General features: G+C 50.0%; 7 protein-coding genes across 7 annotated transcripts; 3 read left to right on the plus strand and 4 right to left on the minus strand.

Annotated features, from left to right (window-relative positions):
* Window positions 1–847: 847 nt before the first annotated feature.
* Window positions 848–2,384, minus strand: GT037_009476 (mfs general substrate transporter; the record flags this gene model as incomplete). The annotated part of the gene is made up of 2 exons (XM_038934523.1): window positions 848–2,123; window positions 2,179–2,384. 2 exons carry the CDS (start codon window positions 2,382–2,384, stop codon window positions 848–850), a joined length of 1,482 nt encoding a protein of 493 aa, XP_038782798.1.
* A 671-nt stretch (window positions 2,385–3,055) lies between these two features.
* GT037_009477 (d-3-phosphoglycerate dehydrogenase) lies at window positions 3,056–6,396 on the plus strand (the record flags this gene model as incomplete). The annotated part of the gene is made up of 3 exons (XM_038934524.1): window positions 3,056–3,233; window positions 3,302–4,050; window positions 4,687–6,396. 3 exons carry the CDS (start codon window positions 3,056–3,058, stop codon window positions 6,394–6,396), a joined length of 2,637 nt encoding a protein of 878 aa, XP_038782799.1.
* Window positions 6,397–6,884: 488 nt separating this feature from the next.
* GT037_009478 (d-3-phosphoglycerate dehydrogenase) lies at window positions 6,885–7,880 on the plus strand (the record flags this gene model as incomplete). The annotated part of the gene is made up of 1 exon (XM_038934525.1): window positions 6,885–7,880. One exon carries the CDS (start codon window positions 6,885–6,887, stop codon window positions 7,878–7,880), a length of 996 nt encoding a protein of 331 aa, XP_038782800.1.
* Window positions 7,881–7,930: 50 nt separating this feature from the next.
* On the minus strand, window positions 7,931–10,063 carry GT037_009479 (uncharacterized protein; the record flags this gene model as incomplete). The annotated part of the gene is made up of 1 exon (XM_038934526.1): window positions 7,931–10,063. The coding sequence occupies one exon, from the start codon at window positions 10,061–10,063 to the stop codon at window positions 7,931–7,933; it is 2,133 nt and encodes a 710-aa protein (XP_038782801.1).
* Window positions 10,064–10,840: 777 nt separating this feature from the next.
* Window positions 10,841–11,287, minus strand: GT037_009480 (uncharacterized protein; the record flags this gene model as incomplete). Its single annotated transcript, XM_038934527.1, has 1 exon — window positions 10,841–11,287. One exon carries the CDS (start codon window positions 11,285–11,287, stop codon window positions 10,841–10,843), a length of 447 nt encoding a protein of 148 aa, XP_038782802.1.
* A 411-nt stretch (window positions 11,288–11,698) lies between these two features.
* Window positions 11,699–13,870, plus strand: GT037_009481 (mpp10 protein; the record flags this gene model as incomplete). Its single annotated transcript, XM_038934528.1, has 1 exon — window positions 11,699–13,870. The coding sequence occupies one exon, from the start codon at window positions 11,699–11,701 to the stop codon at window positions 13,868–13,870; it is 2,172 nt and encodes a 723-aa protein (XP_038782803.1).
* Window positions 13,871–14,274: 404 nt separating this feature from the next.
* On the minus strand, window positions 14,275–15,743 carry GT037_009482 (uncharacterized protein; the record flags this gene model as incomplete). Its single annotated transcript, XM_038934529.1, has 2 exons — window positions 14,275–15,026; window positions 15,089–15,743. 2 exons carry the CDS (start codon window positions 15,741–15,743, stop codon window positions 14,275–14,277), a joined length of 1,407 nt encoding a protein of 468 aa, XP_038782804.1.
* Between the last annotated feature and the right edge of the window lie 904 nt (window positions 15,744–16,647).

Here is a 16,647-nt window from a genome sequence, read left to right on the forward strand (position 1 = left end):
AGTACTTTAAAGTTACATAAATAAAACTAATATAACTTATAATAGTATATAGTACTATAAGGTTAAATAAATAAATAGAATATAGAGCTTTAGTTTAAATTACTTTAACTATATTCTATTAATTAAGTAACTACTTTATAGTAGTTATTTTTAATTAGTTATAAGTATTAAGTAATATCTCTATTATAGCTAGTATTATAAAATTAGAATAGAGTAGTTATTTTATACTTTTAAAAGTAAAAGCTTTTAAAAAATAACTATAAAAAACTAGTACTCTAATTACTTTTACTAAATAATAATAACTATAATTTTATTAAAATATACTTATAAGAGTAGTAGTAACTAAGCTTTTATTCTAGTTTTAACTCTAAGAACTTAGCTATTAGAGTTTTACTATATTAGTAGACTTAAAATATAAACTTAATAGTAGTAAGCCTTACTTAACTAGTTATTAGTCTTAATACAACTAAATAATACTAAGTAATACTTATACTTATTAGTATATAGTTTAGACTCTAACCTCTATAGCTTAGTATATTTAACTTTATATAAGACTCTAGTATTTAATCTAAGAATTATACTTTATTCTTATATAACTTCTTATATTATTATTTTAATCTACTAATTATGCTATTATACTAACTCTATCTATTACACTTACTTATTCTCTAAGAACAAACTCTTAGGTTATCTAAGGATAACCTCTATAACTTCTTAAGAATAAATCTATATATAGAATTATACCTAAATAATAATAAGCTTAAAGAGATAATATCTTTTTATTATACGTTAATAATCTTAGTAGTTTTGTTATAAAGACTATTTGTGACCTTCTTGCATTACTAGCCTACGTTGCAAACCTCCAGCTATTAGTAACCCCGGTCCGCTCCTCTTTCGCAATTAAATCTTTGTTCTTCTTATTGCACCACCACTTTGTCGTAAGACACAGTATGATAGTCAAGCCACATCCGGCAATGATACAACCACCTCCTGTCTCATACCTCGGCTCCTGGTTCGTGAGGAAAAAATATGGCGTGAACCAATGACTAACGCTTGACACACAATTTGCGATAGCAATCAGTGCAGCTCTTTTGGTCCGCGGACGAGGCACGACTGTGGTCTCCCATGAGAGCTGGATGTTGAGCCCGACAAATGGTCCGCAACAGAGGAGAATCATGGAAAAATACCTCGCACCTGTATTCAGCGTGCTGATCATGATGATTGCTCCAATAAGTGTTGTCGAGATAGCGCCGATGATATGAAAGCCGTGTTCGAGCATACGGCCGGACGACCATGACACGACCAGCGTGACGATATAAGCTATCACGTATGGCGGGGCCTGGACAAGATAGGTCTCAACCTTTCCAAAGCCCAAGGTGTCCATGATGGATGGAAAGAAGTCTTTGAATGATTGGGCGATGATAAGAGAGAAATGCATGCCGGCAAATAGCCACGTGAATGGATCTCGAACGGCCTGCATCAATCCGCCAAGGTAGTCGCCTTCTTCGTCCTCCGATACCATACCAGAAGACACGGACTGGCGGTATTGCGCCATCTGTTGCTCTTCAGCGGTGAAGTAGTACGTTCCGGTGTTGTTGGGGAAGTTCGGAAGAAGCCAGAATCCGGGAATGGCAACCATGATGGACACGATACCCTCCAACAGGAGAAACCACTGCCATGCATGTAGACCCGCAATATTGTCCATATTGGTTAAGATGCCCGCCGCAAGTAGACCAGAGAAGACATTGGAGACGATGTTTCCTGCGTGCCAGATTGCCATCCGTAGAGGACTTTCCTGTTTGGTATACCAGCTTGAGGTCATGAGCGCCACCACAGGGAGGAATGGGCCCTCAGTGAAGCCAACAAGAAAGCGACAAAGCATGAAGTGCCATGGCCTAGTGCATGCAGGCATACAAATGGTGACGGATGACCACGCTAGCATTATGCAGGGCATCCAGATGCGTGGCTTCTGTTTCGACATGATGATGTTTGCAGGTACCTGTGAAATGATGTATCCCACGTAGAAGAGCGAGATACCAGCAGACCACTCCACATCGCTCATGTGGATGTCATGTTGCATACCAGCAAGGCGGGCATTAGAGACATTGATGCGATCAAGATAACTGTCGGAAGTTAGTCAATTGACTCTGAGCCATGAAGCCAAGGAAGCTATCTTACTTCATCAATAGCATCAACGTAATGATGAGCAAAAATTTCCAATCCAATTTCTTCAGAACAGCCTTGTTCAATCTGTCGAGCTCATCCTTGGACTTCTCTCGCAGCAGAGGATAGCTCTGGAGAAAGATCTCGGCCTCAGAAAGCCCAGCATCCTCAAGCTTGACAGTCTCGCAGCTTTGCTCCAGGAACTTTTTGTCGGTAGTCATGGTGATGTCGGCGGTGGAGTTTGGCTACTCAATGGCGGGTAGAGAGAAGAAAGGGTCTGAGCGGTGCAGCATCCGGCGATAGTGTTTCGAGATCTTCGGCTTCTTTATACCTTGCTACAACAACTAATGTAGTCCAAAAGTCGAAATGATGCACAGTTGGCCATGCGTGTTCCCGTCCATTGTTGCCTGTCCAGCGTGCGGGGATGGTTCGTGTCGCCCACACATTCCCCAGATCCCAGATGCCCTACTAGTCGCTTGCCTAGACATTTCTTCTGAGCTTGGTGCTATCGGTAGTCGTCCGATGATTGTAGCGTTTCGGGACTGATGCGAAGGCCACATCTTGCGTCGGTGGTCGCCCGAGAGGTGGCGTGGTAGAAGCGGGGAAAGGATGCCCTGACAGGCGCACTTGCTCCCGTTAGATCCTGCATGACTCATGCACAGCACATACTCATGTTCCGCACTTCGGTCATGTCCCGAAAACATATCGGTAGCCCGATACCGTGTGTAGTGGACCGAAAGGATCATAAATGATGTCGTAGTGCGAGGGATTACGTCGCATTACTTATTGCAGTCAATAGACGGCCAACAAGACGCTGTTATACCTCAAACTCTGCCTAGTTCTTCGATTTGGTACTGTGAACACGAGATCATCACCAGACAGAAACGGCGATATGGCTGAACTCACTCTCCATAACTCTATTCGGGAGAAGATGCTCCGCGATGAGGTAGCATACACCTTGTCTGTAAAGCTTGTTCGCAGTGTCGAGCTTCCAATGATGGCGAAAACCGCAGGATTCGATGGCATACTCATTGACATGGAACACTCGGCCTTTGACTTGGACACAACCAGTATGTTCTCCCTTGTTGACCTTCCATTCTTCCCAACATTTGTGTCTCTACAGGCTGATATGTCTTAGGTCAGATCTGCATAGCTGCCCTATACGCCGGCATCTCTCCCATAGTTCGTGTTCCATCTAAAGATTCTTTCTTCGTTTCTCGTGTACTAGACGGAGGCGCCATGGGGGTCATAGTCCCGCACATCCGATCTGTACAGGACGCCAAAGACGTAGTCGCCGCCGCAAAGTTTCAACCCGTTGGTCACCGTTCGTCGACGAACAACATGCCACAATTCCAATATCGACACCTCTCCGCCAAGGCTATGAGCCCCGTGTGCAACCGCGAAACACTCGTCATTCCCATGGTAGAGACACTAGAAGCAGTTGATTGCGTTGAAGAGCTAGCAGCCATCGAAGGTGTTGATAGTCTGCTGATTGGCACCAATGACATGTGCGCCGAGCTAGGTATTCCGGGTCAGTACGAGAGCCCGCAATTGCTCGAGGTCTACGAGAAGACTATCAATGCCTGTAAAAGGCACGGGAAATGGGTGGGTGTAGGAGGTTTACATTCGAGACTAGATCTCGTAGAGAAATTTTGCCAAATGGGAGCGCGATGGGTCATGGCAGCGACAGATGGGCCATTGCTCCTCGGTGGAGCGACGAGAAGAGCAAGTGAGATGGCACAACTGAGCGCAAGAGTCAAGCATATCGAACAAACGACCCACCAGGAGGCGAATAGAGCTGCAATCGAGTCGACTAATGGAGTTATCGATGTCTTGAAAAAAAAGGCTGATGTTACTGTTGCAGAACTGACGAACGGCCACACGAATGTATTGGCCAGCTCGTAGTCAAAAAGATATGTTTACAATATAGAGATAAACTGACCTTGCGTGTTGTATGAGTATATCCGGCATCGTTGAGTACGTCAAAAGACCAATAGTCGTGAAAAGTGTCTCCCTGGTCGTGGGGCGGTAATAGTTCTTACGTTCCAAACAGCGGGACCAATGGTTCCCAGGATTCAATAGCTGACCGCAAAGTGCCACAAAACCCATATCTGAGAAGCCCAGTTGTTTCGGAGCAATCTGCATTTCCTTAGAAGCAATCGAACTTGAGTTCGTTGTAGATATCCCAGGTTATTCTGACTGGTGGGACCCGAACTCGCTAGCGCCTCGTCCTGTGCCCAATGCCTCGGTTCGCCACGGCGTTTCCACCTCGATCTTCGAACCTAGACCCCAACTCGGACTTAACCTGTCAACATGACCACTATGCAATCGCAAGCCTGCGAAAGATGTTGGAAGAGAAAACAGAAGGTTGGTGGGCGCATTTCCTCGAGTAATTACGACGTATGGTAACACCTGCCAACAGCCGTTCTCCCCCAATGTTCCATTCTTATTTTCAGGGCAGGATAATCCGCGATCACTCTGTGAACTCACGTCGTATTGACATAGCGCTGACAGGTGGTGTAGTGCTCTCGTGAAACACCAACATGCCAACAATGTCTCAAAGCCTCTTCACAATGTGTGCAGCGACGCTTTGGTTCGACCATCGATGGTTCTGATCCATCTTCTATCTCATACATCGAGTCTTTGAAGTTGAGGATCCGTGATTTAGAAGGTAGATGCAAGCGGCAATCTGATGTACCGCACGACGACCTCAACAGCAACGATTCCACAACCCAGAGTTGGAGTAGCGATTCGACGAGAGCTGACACTCCTCGTGCGCCGAGCAATAGCGGGACTGGAACATCGGTTGTTTACAATAGGCCAGGAGACGACTTGCGAAACGCTATGCATGAAGCCAACTACTTGAGCTTGAGTGCAATGGCGGAGCCTACCGATAGGCAGTCGTTCTCGAACCAGGAACTTTCATTCTCAACGTTATTTGTCGCTGCCGCAAGCGTAGGAGGTGCCAATCCCAGTATACCTTCCGGAACCAACCAGTCGATTTCCGGCTCCATAGCAGAGTTCCGGGGTCAAATTTTCCCTTATAGTAGTAGGTTCGACGCTGATCAAGCTGTCGATGCATTCCAAACCTTTCTCGGAACAGCCCCAGCAACCTTCCCCAGCATGACACGCGGCGATCTCGAAGAACTTTACAACACTGTTTCCACGGCAGAGCGAGATGGTATTCTCGAGATCATAAGTAGCGAGTCTCCAGATAAGGTTTTACTCGTAAGAACAGGCATTGCGCTTGGCATGCTGCTATCTCCAACCTACAGCTTCACGGAAGTGCTAGCGTCAGAGCTAGCATCCAAAGCCATACAGCTTATGCCACGTATCCTCGATCAGTCCGAGGATCTAGCGGTTGTACAATGTCTTACGGCTCTCACTGTTTATTCACTGTACACAACGTATGGCGGATCCTCATGGCATCTGCTTGGATTGGCAATGACACGTTGCATTTCTTCTGGTATGCATACCTCGCGAATCTCCGACATGACTTCAGAGAGCGAGATCAAGAGGCAGAATGGTAGAGCTTTCTGGACGTTGTACGTCTTGGACACGCACCTGAGTACAGCCATGGATCGGCCGTTTTGTCTCAACGACAGCGATATCATGATGTCGCCACCTTCGTCCCCACGAACTGCACCGATGGATACGGGCTTCACGGCTTTGCAACATCTCATCCAACACGCGCAAATTCTGCGTTCTATCCGGAACCGCAGTGAGAACGATCTACTTTGTCATTTCGTCAATCTAAGTCATTGGAAAGAAACAATACCTGCCGCATTGTCAGCAGCGAGTTCAACGAAGAACCAACTCCATGTCAGAGGCCTCATGGAACTACTTAAATGCCCTTTGATGGCCCAAGACGTACATCGAGATATGATGCTGAGACACATTGAGGAAGAATTGGCTGACTACGCGGCTGCGACTGAGAATCAGCTTACCAGCCATCAACGTGCGCCTGGAGCCCTGGAGGGATATCTCATCTTTTCCATCGGTGTATTCAGCGCATCGCAGCCGCCTGATGATGGACGGCAGAGATGTGTACTTCAATGCCTGAGCAGCCTCACTATGATGTCGATGCGTTACACTGCTTTCCAGGGATTTCGCAGCATACTTGTTGCATTCCAATCTAGATCAGCTTCTAGAGAGCAACTTCAGGCCCTGATGAGCGCATCTGAGATCGCTGTGTCACCTCAATTACAACAGCTCATTGTTGGCAATTTGTGAGTGGCTCATGGAGCCCAACGCAAAACGCACCTGCTGCCATTGGGAGACTATCGCCTTCGGCATCTTGCGTCTCAAGCCAGGTTGAATCGTGCGCTTGATTTCGTGCCTCGGCTTTACCAACCGGTGGGGCCAAACAGCCCAGGAAAAGACTTGGTTTTCCCACACCCTGTTCGGGAGAGGCGGACATCCTCCGACGCTAGTGCCGACATCTTTCGGTGGTCGTCCGACAAGCCGTGTTACTCTGCACATCATCTGTCCTTCGGCATGTGAGCGCGGTGTTGGCTTATCCAGTATGGCAAAATGTTGTCTGTATTTCAGGACCTGGTGTGTCCGCATTTCCAGAGGCACTGTACATCCAGACACACGTTGTTTTCAGTGTCTTGGCCGTATTTTGTCAAGCAGTTGCAATTCGACATTGCCCTGGCCTTCGAATTTTTACTTGCTTGAGTTCTGATCAGCCACCTTGCTATCACGTCGTAGCTGTGGCCATGGCACCAGGACTTATTGACTCGGGAATTACTTCCGAATCCTCAACTTCGCCAAACGGAGTCAACAAGCCAACGGTTTATCTACTGGACACGTTACATCCTCAAGCCATCGAACACGCCCGGTTGTTATTCAACACTATATTACCTTCAGACCCTGAGCACGCAGAGTGGAGAGAGCATGCTGAATACCTGGTGATTCGCGGATCGTACCTGGCCACAGAAGACGTCGAAGCATGCAAGAACCTAAAGGCCATCGGGAAACAGGGTGTCGGGATCGACAAGATTGATGGAGAAGCCTGTAAAGCGCGCGGGATCAAGATCTTCAACACGCCCGGAGTCAATGCGCAGTCTGTCGCCGAGACAGTCCTTTCGCTCACAATGTCTGTAGCTCGTGAGATTGGTCGCGTCATAGCGCTACAGAGTGTTGGCATCAAGGTACCGAAAGAAACTTGCTCCGGTTTGATCATCAACGGCAAGACGGTCGGTATTGTGGGTATGGGGAACATCGGGCGGAAAGTGGCACAAATCTTTCAAGGCGGACTAGGGTGTCGTATAGTCGCATACGATCCACTATTGCCAAAGGATGCTTGGGAGGACATTGCGCACACACGGGCAGAGACGCTTGATGAGGTGCTCTCTGTCTCTGACGTTCTAACACTACACGTGCCTCTTCTGCCACAAACCCGAGGTCTGATCTCGTATGAACAACTTAAGATGATGAAGCGCACTTCCATTTTGATCAACGCTGCGAGAGGTGGAATCGTACAAGAGGCGGATCTCGAGCGCGCTTTGAAAGAAGGCCTCATCTGGGGAGCGGGCCTTGACTGTCATGAGCATGAACCACCAACAAAAGAGGTATATGGTAGTCTTTGGGAAACCGGACGCGTCGTGAGTACTCCACACGTAGGTGCTGCAACGGCTGAGACGCAAATGCAGACTGCAATTGCAGCAGTAGATCGATTGTATGAGTATATTAAGACTGACGGCGCTATATAACAAACAAACTGCTCAACAAAACAATTTGCGCTCATCGTTCATATTCCTGCTTACTCGTAACCGAGAAGATTCCAGCAATTCATCTCGGGATTTAACGAACCCCATACGTATTCACCCAGCCCCGATTCAAGTTGATTCATAATATCGTCTGTAAGACCAATGGCAAGTTCTTGCGAAAATTGAGCAGTTGTGATGTCGGAAAAGTCCCGAAGTGACATGGCATCTGCTGTTGTTTGTTGCTGTTGTTCGTCAACGGATGGTAGATAATGTCCATCGACAGAAGCTATGCCCGAATGTAGCGGATTCGCATTGACTGAATGACTTGGAGGAACTTCCTGGTTTGAGAGATGGCCTGAGAGCTGCTGGCGGTGCTGTGAAGTAGGGGCCCCTGTGACGTTGGCTGACGAGGGTAGTAAATGCGCGAAACGGTCTTTCACAAACTCTTCCTTTATAACGTTGAACACAGTCGCAAAAGACCCTGCGTCTGGCATCTTGTCTTTGAAGAAATCTAACAGTGAGCTGCAGATATGAAGTGTTCGCAGAGGGTCCGTATGAGTCGCAGAGAGCCCATGGTTGTCGTTCAAGACATCCAAGATAACACAATAGATTACAGTGAGGCCGGCTGTGAAGATGACCTGAAAGTAGCTGCGCGTCCAAGTGATAGCGTCCTTGCTTCGTAGATTCGCATACAACTCTATTGTACGCGTTGCTGACATGTAGCACGTTCTCAGTATCTCCTTCAGTATGGACGCGCCAGAGAACTGTCGTGCCGGAACGTTGTGCATGGCACCACGGGCAAGCAGAAGGCGGTCTTTCTCATACATAAAGTCGTGCCATTCAGATCGCTCGTACAGACATCTGGGTCCTGAGAAGACAGGTGCTGACGCCCGTATCGCATGAAGCTCGCTATCGAATTGAGAAAAGGACGAGTAGACATTTCCGATTGATCGGAATGCTGGTGTCCGAGTGCCGTCTGCAGTACCGCTTGAGGGTGATTTGCGACTGGTGTAAAAGGCTGTGTGTACCCTTGAGCTTAAACGCCGCAGCTTGATGCAGAACAAGTTGATTGAGACTTCGCTTGGGTGTACACGCGTGACAGTCGGAACGGTATCAAGTACATTCGTTCCAGATGTTATGATCGTCTCGTCGTCGGCATCTATGGGCAGTGGCATGCTTATTTCTGACTCAAGTAGAGCGAAAGGACGACCCAGAATGCCAGAGCTGTAACGATCATGAACGTAACACTCCCAAAATACCCTGCGCTGGTGTTGTTCTTTCAAAGGGTCCGGATTGCCATATGCATTCAGATGAAGACCCAATTCGATACATTGGCGCATACAAAGGTGGGATATTTCCCATATTGACGCTCCAATACGATGGTACATGCCGAACCTTGCTATGAGCAATAAGTTCTGGATAGCGTCCAGACCTTTGATCAGTGGTATATTGGCAAGGTAACTTTCAGCAGCAAGATAGTAGCCGTATGGATGTTCAGCACTTTGACTAGCACTTTGGCAACCCCGATGTCTAGTTGTATCGCTGATTGCAAACAACATGAAAAGGCGGAAATTGTCCTGAGCAGAGGGTCTTCCTAGTGATGGCGGGACTGAGTAGACCCGGTTAAAGACGTCCAGCATCTCGCTGCGTAGTAGAATAGCATGGTGGACATGGAACCCAGCGAAATAATTGTCAAACAATTGTCGCGCTTGTACTATCGGTGGCAGAGCGTAAGCAACGAGCCGATGCCTAACGATGCGAGGACGCTTCTTCAGCTGCTCCAGTATCTGTGCGCGATGGTGTTGCCATTTAGTATCAGAAAGAATGTTCTGCAAGAAACCCAATCCACTGCCATCGCCGACAAATCCGCTTTGAGTTCCCGAGCTCGCTGCCGCTTCATGGCCTGCCGGTGTCGGATGGGAACCGTCCGATCTCTCAGTCGAGACTGGAGTGACAACCCCTGCATCGTCGAGTGCACCAAGTCTTTGCGTGAGGTCGCGCTCCTTCTCTTCCAGTTGCCTGATATAATCACGTGCATACTGCTTTCCAGTAATCGGGTCGACAACGATGCAGGCGACACTTCCTTTCGCACAGTTGGTACATTTGGGTGCTTGCCGGTCACATTTGACTTTGCGCAATCTGCATTTTTGACATGCAGGCAGCTGATTTTCGCGTTCTTCGGACATGATCCATGATCTGAAAGCTTGGTTTGTAGCACAGTGTGGTGAAGGATAAGTTTGGTTGGGTGTCACAGGGAGCTCCGAAGTTGGTGGCGGTGTTCCTGAGCCGAGGGGCAGGGCCGACCATTGGCGCTGCCGCGGCAAGATAAGTTGCCCAGGCCTTGGAGTTGCACTGAAGCCGCGGAACATGAGAGCCTCCAATCTATACCACTGCCCACGTCTCGGGAATCTACATGAGAGTTGCCACGCAGAGATTGATACGATTTGTAAATATGAACAAACATGCTATGTGCGCCGATGGCTACAGATCTGACCCCATCACGATAGGAGGCAAGAACCTTGGTTCGCTCGTCACTGCAAGGAACCATCCGCTCAAATCTTCCCTCAAGCCATGCGCCTTTGCGCGGTCAATCCAATCCTCCATCGGCATGACTTCCACTAGGTCTTGGATTTGTGTCGCGACGAACTTGTTCAAGTCCGCGCCGAAACCTTTTTACTGCCCGCGATATGTTTGTATCGAATGCCGCCGGTAGATAGCAGAAGCGCTTCCTCTACAATGTACTGAGCTATTTGATCCACAGGCACCATGTCAAAACAACCCGTCCACTTCTTCGGCAGTGGCACAACCCTAAATCCCCTCGGAAATCGCAGCAGAGTGCCCAGCGCGTCATGCGGCAGGACATGATTTGGCTTCCCAGTAGCCTCGACGACAGTACTCGGACGATGTACTGTAACCAGTATTTTCTATGATGCTGATGCGTTCTCCAGGATGATTTCACTTGCTTATTTACTTGTCGTATATCCACTCGCACCCGCTGGCGGAATGCGTTCCGCTACTGACTTCTCGCGCAGCGACGACAGACTTGTTAGCTCGGCAACGCCGGCTGTAGATTCGTAGTAAAACGGAATTCGGCGGGGTGTTACTAGATAAATGAGCTCTTTAATCGACGTTACCTTCGCTGCATGGGGAGAAGCGTAAGGTTGGAGGAAAGAAACTGTAGCACCGTTATGCACAATCGTGGTGGTGCTGGCAGCCAAAGAGGAGAAATCTTTTGGAGAGAGGCCAGGCAGCAGACTAGCCAGGTCATTTGCATGCAGATGATCACTGGGATAGGTGATAACGATGTCTTGCAGGTCGTCGGGAGAGCGTACAGCAACACAGTGAACGTCAGCCACCTGATCATGACTGTATGTTCTCCGAAGCCATAGTCCAGAGCTATGAGCATACATCCGGCAACACCAGTAACAAATATCTTGGGTCTAAGTCAGCTCAGATATGAGTGTAAACTCGTGTCATTCTACCCAAAGTGTGTGCCCTCGAGTTGGCAAATTATCGCATCTTTGGTTGATGCGACGAACATCTGTAGATATGACGTAGCAGTATTGACAAACAGTGCCAAAACAAGCGTTTTGACTCCCAACACATCAGTCGTTGCCGTTAGTGAGGTTGCTTCGGGAAGTTTGAAACCTGTACTGTAAGGTGCAATGAATGTGAGGTCGGAAGAGATGGTCCGGAACTTGATAGGGCTAACGCACGCTATGACCATTAGCTCCACCAAAAAAGTTCAGCGGCAGGCGCGAACTCAAACCGCAGCCAGCAGCGCATTCCCTCACCACCAGCGCCTCACAGATATTCAGAGCATGGCGCCGCCTTCCTTCTCGCCCGACACATCCATCTCTTCGCATACCCTCTCAATCGGCTCCGCTCAGCCACCGCACATGGAACTCCAGCCGTCCGCCGCGACTTCGCCCACAAGTCTGCTCACCAAACCACTCGCTTTTCTCCAGCCCACCCCGCAGCTCAATGCGACATTCCTAGCCGCCGCCAAACGCTTCTTGGACCCGGTGGCTGCCGGCGTAAGCGCGTCGCAATCCCAACGACAGCAAGATCTGCGCAAGAAACGGAAGCGGGGCGGGGGTTACGACGATGATATCACCGTCTTACACTTGAAGAAGGTGCATCTGGACGGATTCGGCATCAATCAGGTGTTTGAGCAGACGCGCAAGATTGTCGAGGCGACGACAGATGAAATCCAACTTTCGCTACCCGACCAAGAAGATGGACTTGTCGCTGTGCGCGACGGCGAAGACGACGATGAAAGCATCGAGGAAGCTGAAGAGGAGTACCACACCGACTCGGACATAGGCCAAGAGGGTGTCGATTGGGAGTATGACGGAGTAGACGAAGACGAGGATGAAGACGCGCTGGATGAAGAGCAGGACGACGAGGACATTGACATGGAAGACGGGGCAGAGGGCATCTTCTCTGATGCTGAGTCCGACGATGCACCTGCTGACACCTACCAACCCGACCCCAACGGTCTCAACGACGGCTTCTTCTCTATAGACGACTTCAACAAGCAGACCGACTTCCTAGAACAGCAGGATCAGAGAGGGGAGGGTGCGGATAGCGACGATGACGAGATAAATTGGGAAGCAGACCCCATGGAAGACGGCGCATCCAAAGTCAAGGCCAATGGTGTTGGAGGCGATACATCAGACGATGAGTCTGACGAAGGTGGGCCAACCTTTGGCAATGCAGATCTGAATGCACCGGAAGGCGAAAGTGGCGATGAGGACGACCTCGAGGAAGGTGACCTCGATGGCCTTGATACCGGTATGAACGCCAACAACGTCATGTACAAGGACTTCTTCGCACCTCCCGCGCAGAAGGCGAGCAAAAACAAGAGCGGCAAGAAGCGCGGACGACCCAACCCCCACAACTTCCCTGAGAAGCAGGCACAACCGGAAGAAGAAATTGAAGAGGACGTAGAGAAGACTATAGCCAAGGTACACCGAGATCTCTTCGAGGACGACGACGATGTCGAAAGCGAAGGCGATCTATCCGACGTAGATCCCGCAGATCCGAAGTCGAGGCGATCAACACACGAACGAAGACAGGCCAAGATCGCAGAAGAGATCAGGAAGCTGGAAGCGGCCAACGTCGCAAAACGGGAATGGCAGCTGTCTGGTGAAGCTCGTGCAGCCGACCGACCACTAAACTCGCTTCTCGAAGAGAATCTTGAGTTTGAGCGAGCCGGCAAGCCTGTACCAATCGTCACACAGGAAACCTCCGAAGACATCGAAGCCCTAATCAAACGCCGCATCTTAGCAGGAGAGTTCGACGAAATACATCGACGACGACCTGACGATCTAGCCACCGGTCCCCGCCGCGGCCGCGTCGAGCTCGACGACACCAAGTCCGGCAAAGGTCTCGCCGAAATTTATGAAGAAGAGCACCTCCGCGCCACCGACCCCAACTTCGTCGAAGCCAAGGATGAGAAGCTCAAGAAGGAGCACGACGAGATTGCCGGCCTCTGGAAAAGCATATCTGCCAAGCTCGACTCCCTCAGCTCCTCGCACTTCAAACCCAAGCCTGCAGCTCCTAACTTGGAGATCCGCACCGACGCTCCTGCTATCGAAATGGAAGATGCGCGACCCACTGCTGGCGGCGAGGTGGCCAGTGCAAGCATGCTCGCGCCTCAGGAGATCTACAAGCCTGGCGAGGAGAAGACCAAGACGGAAATTGTCACAAAGAGTGGTATGCCAGTGGCCCGCGAGGAGATGTCGCGAGAGGAGAAGATGTCTAGGCGGAGACGCGCCAAGGAGAGAGCAAAGAAGGCCGGTCTTAACAAGCCGGTGGAAAAGAAGACGGAGGGCAAGGAGAAGAAGAGGGGAGAGAAGAAGCAGCTCGTCAGTGATCTCAAGAAGGGTGGTGTACAGATTATTGGAAGAAAGGGCGTGCTTACTGATGTTGAGGGCAAGGAGGTCAAGGAGGCTGCGAAGAGGGGCGCGGGCAGCTTCAAGTTATAAGACGACGGCTTGGAGATTTTGGGCGTTTATTGCAGAACTTGGGAATGCAATGTAGTACTTTCCAATGCCATTGATGTTGGTTGAGGCTTGGCTATCTATTCCCAGATATATTCCACTGCGACTTGTGTAACGGTGAAAGGCATTTTCCATCGGGTTGATTGATGGTTGATTTTCTTGTGTTTACGTTGAATCATAGTACACTTAGCATTTCAAACGGTTACGGAACGTCGAATGTATGGTCTAAATGTTCATCCACAGTGAGAAGATTCCAGTCTTTACAGAAAAGAGACAAGTCATTTTGGTAGTGTAACTCGTTCGTATATACATCGGGCTCTTCATAAATCATCTCTATATACACATCCTCATAACGTCATAAGCATACCCTATCAAAATTCATTTTCGCATCACAGCACAATCATACCAAGTCCACAGCCGACAGACGCCACGGCCATTCCCCAGACACTCAATCTCGAAACAAAACTCGCCTGACTACCACTGCTGCTGCTGGGTTCCGCTTTACTCGTCACGCCACTCTGGCCACTCGCAGTCGCCGTGCACTGCTCACCACACGCGTACCCGTTGGGACAACAATTACCACCAGCATCCGCCGGGCAGCTATACCACGCACTAGGACAGCTTCCTGCGCTCTCAGCCCCCGTCGGTGCCACAATGACCACACCGTTGGTGTTTACAATAGTATCGGACGGAGGTAAAGCGCAGGAGCCCGTGGTCTGGCAATCCCTGCCCACACGACAGCAGCCGGATGGGTAGTATGCGCTACAAACGTAGAAGCCTGTGGGGCAGATGTTGTCGCTGGAGGCGCCGGTTGTCACGGCGGCGCTGGTAGGACGCACAGGGGCGTCTGGAGCGCGTGTGGAAGAGGGGTTGTCGTCCTCTCCGAGGCATGAGGCGCCGGTTGCGCAGGTACGACCATTCATGCAGCAGCCGCCGCCGAGAGAGGCGGGGCATGAGAACCAGCCTGTTGAGCAAGTGTATGCGGAGCGCGAGGTGGAGGTGGATGTTGGTTCGGGGGTCGTGCTGGTTGTAGATGATGTGGTGGGAATGGCGGCGGCAGTTGTCGAAGTAGAAGTGGCCGACGGAGTGGATGAAGAGGTAGAGGGCTGGACAAAGGACGTCGATGTACCTTCCGCAACGCCTATTCAAATTAGCCTTTTGAATACAATCAACTTGTCGACGAAAGAAGATGTGGCAACTTACATCCAATACCCTGACACTTGAACCCCGGCAAACAGCACCCGCCATTGTCCGTCCCAGGACAACTCGTATACCCGCTCGCCTCGTCACAACTCACACTGCCTGCGCAAGTCTGTCCACTAGGACAACATCCCACATCGCCTGCAGCCGAGCTCCCGGTCACACTGATACAAGTGCTTCCCGTGCCACAGCACACATCCGGTGCGCCTATACTCTCGCAACTCGCCGTTCCATCTGGGCACTTGAATTGGCGGTTCATCAGTATGTCTCTGATGTGCATACGCGCCAGCCAGTCAGACTGCGCGAGAGGGCGCAAAGGCGAGAGAGCCTGAGAGGTTGCATTGCCAAAGAGGTCGTAGTCTGATCTCCTCGAGGATTGTGATTGAGACGGCGTGTCCTGAGCAGCGAATATCCAGTTGTCCAGCATGAACATCTCGCCTTCGTCCATGCTCATCTTCTTCACTCCAATGGGTTTCTCATGTTGCAGTCTTTGCTTGACGCTCAGCCCGCGCTTTGCGTGGACCTCGTCTTCGGGGAAGTATTTCAGATGTCGGGGTACGTTGTGCGGCCATTGCGATTCCTCTGCGGCGAGTCCTGGCGTTGCTGCGCAAAGAGCGATGATAGCAGGCGGGAGGGCGAGCAGGTGTGGAAGATGCATTGTTGCCAGTGATTTCAACCCGGAGAATATCTCAAGTACAACGGTACGGTACAGATGCAGGAAGAAGCATGACAAGCTCGGTGAGAAGTGTGGTTGCTTGCTCGTGGTTGGGACCCCAAGTGGCTGGTGGAGCGCAACGGAGGTAACGACTCAGGTAATTGGCGAGGTTGGTATGCGTTGGCGCCTCACCGCCGGCAGGGCACCGCTGGAATGACAGGGAGCATCCTAGAGCGCCCCGTTGCTGCAACCATGAGGCTGAAGATCTGCCAGTAGCGCGTGCTAAGACGACGCAAAGTGTGTTAGTGGTGAGATGGGGAGAGGGATCCGTCCAACGTCATGGCGGCGTATTCCGCTGATTCCGCTGCCTTGTGCGTGCAGGGGCTCGACCTACGTCCAACGACACGTCCATGTTCGCAACAGCTAATTAACCACGACTTTGGCCAACCTGATTTGTCGCGCAGGACGACAGGTGTGGTTGGTCTTGTTGTCTCTGATTTCTTTTGCACCTAGGGTAACCAATCCTTCGCGACTCCCAGATTATTACGTAGAGGTCACAGTTGTGGAAAACGCAAAGCATGTATTGCCTGCTGGTCAACCACACTTTTGTATCACGAACATTGCCATCATGCAACTCAGATATCAACACAGACGATTGCTATGGTCGATTCCTTCGTCGAGACTGTCAGAAAATACATACAGTGAGTTGAAACACACCATCAATAGCGACAGAACATCCCATACACAGTTCGAACATCCAACCTATCCATCCTCAAAGCCACCCAAATTGTATACGCTGGGTCCAACCCCGACAGCCATATCCTCAGCCCATGGTACTACTGGATCATCGTCTCCTGCACCACCTTTCTTTCAGCACCTTAGTTAGTCCTGGAGAACAACCATTGCA

Source organism: Alternaria burnsii (assembly GCF_013036055.1).
Source record: "Alternaria burnsii strain CBS107.38 chromosome Unknown 728, whole genome shotgun sequence".
Classification (NCBI taxonomy): Eukaryota; Fungi; Ascomycota; class Dothideomycetes; order Pleosporales; family Pleosporaceae; genus Alternaria; species Alternaria burnsii.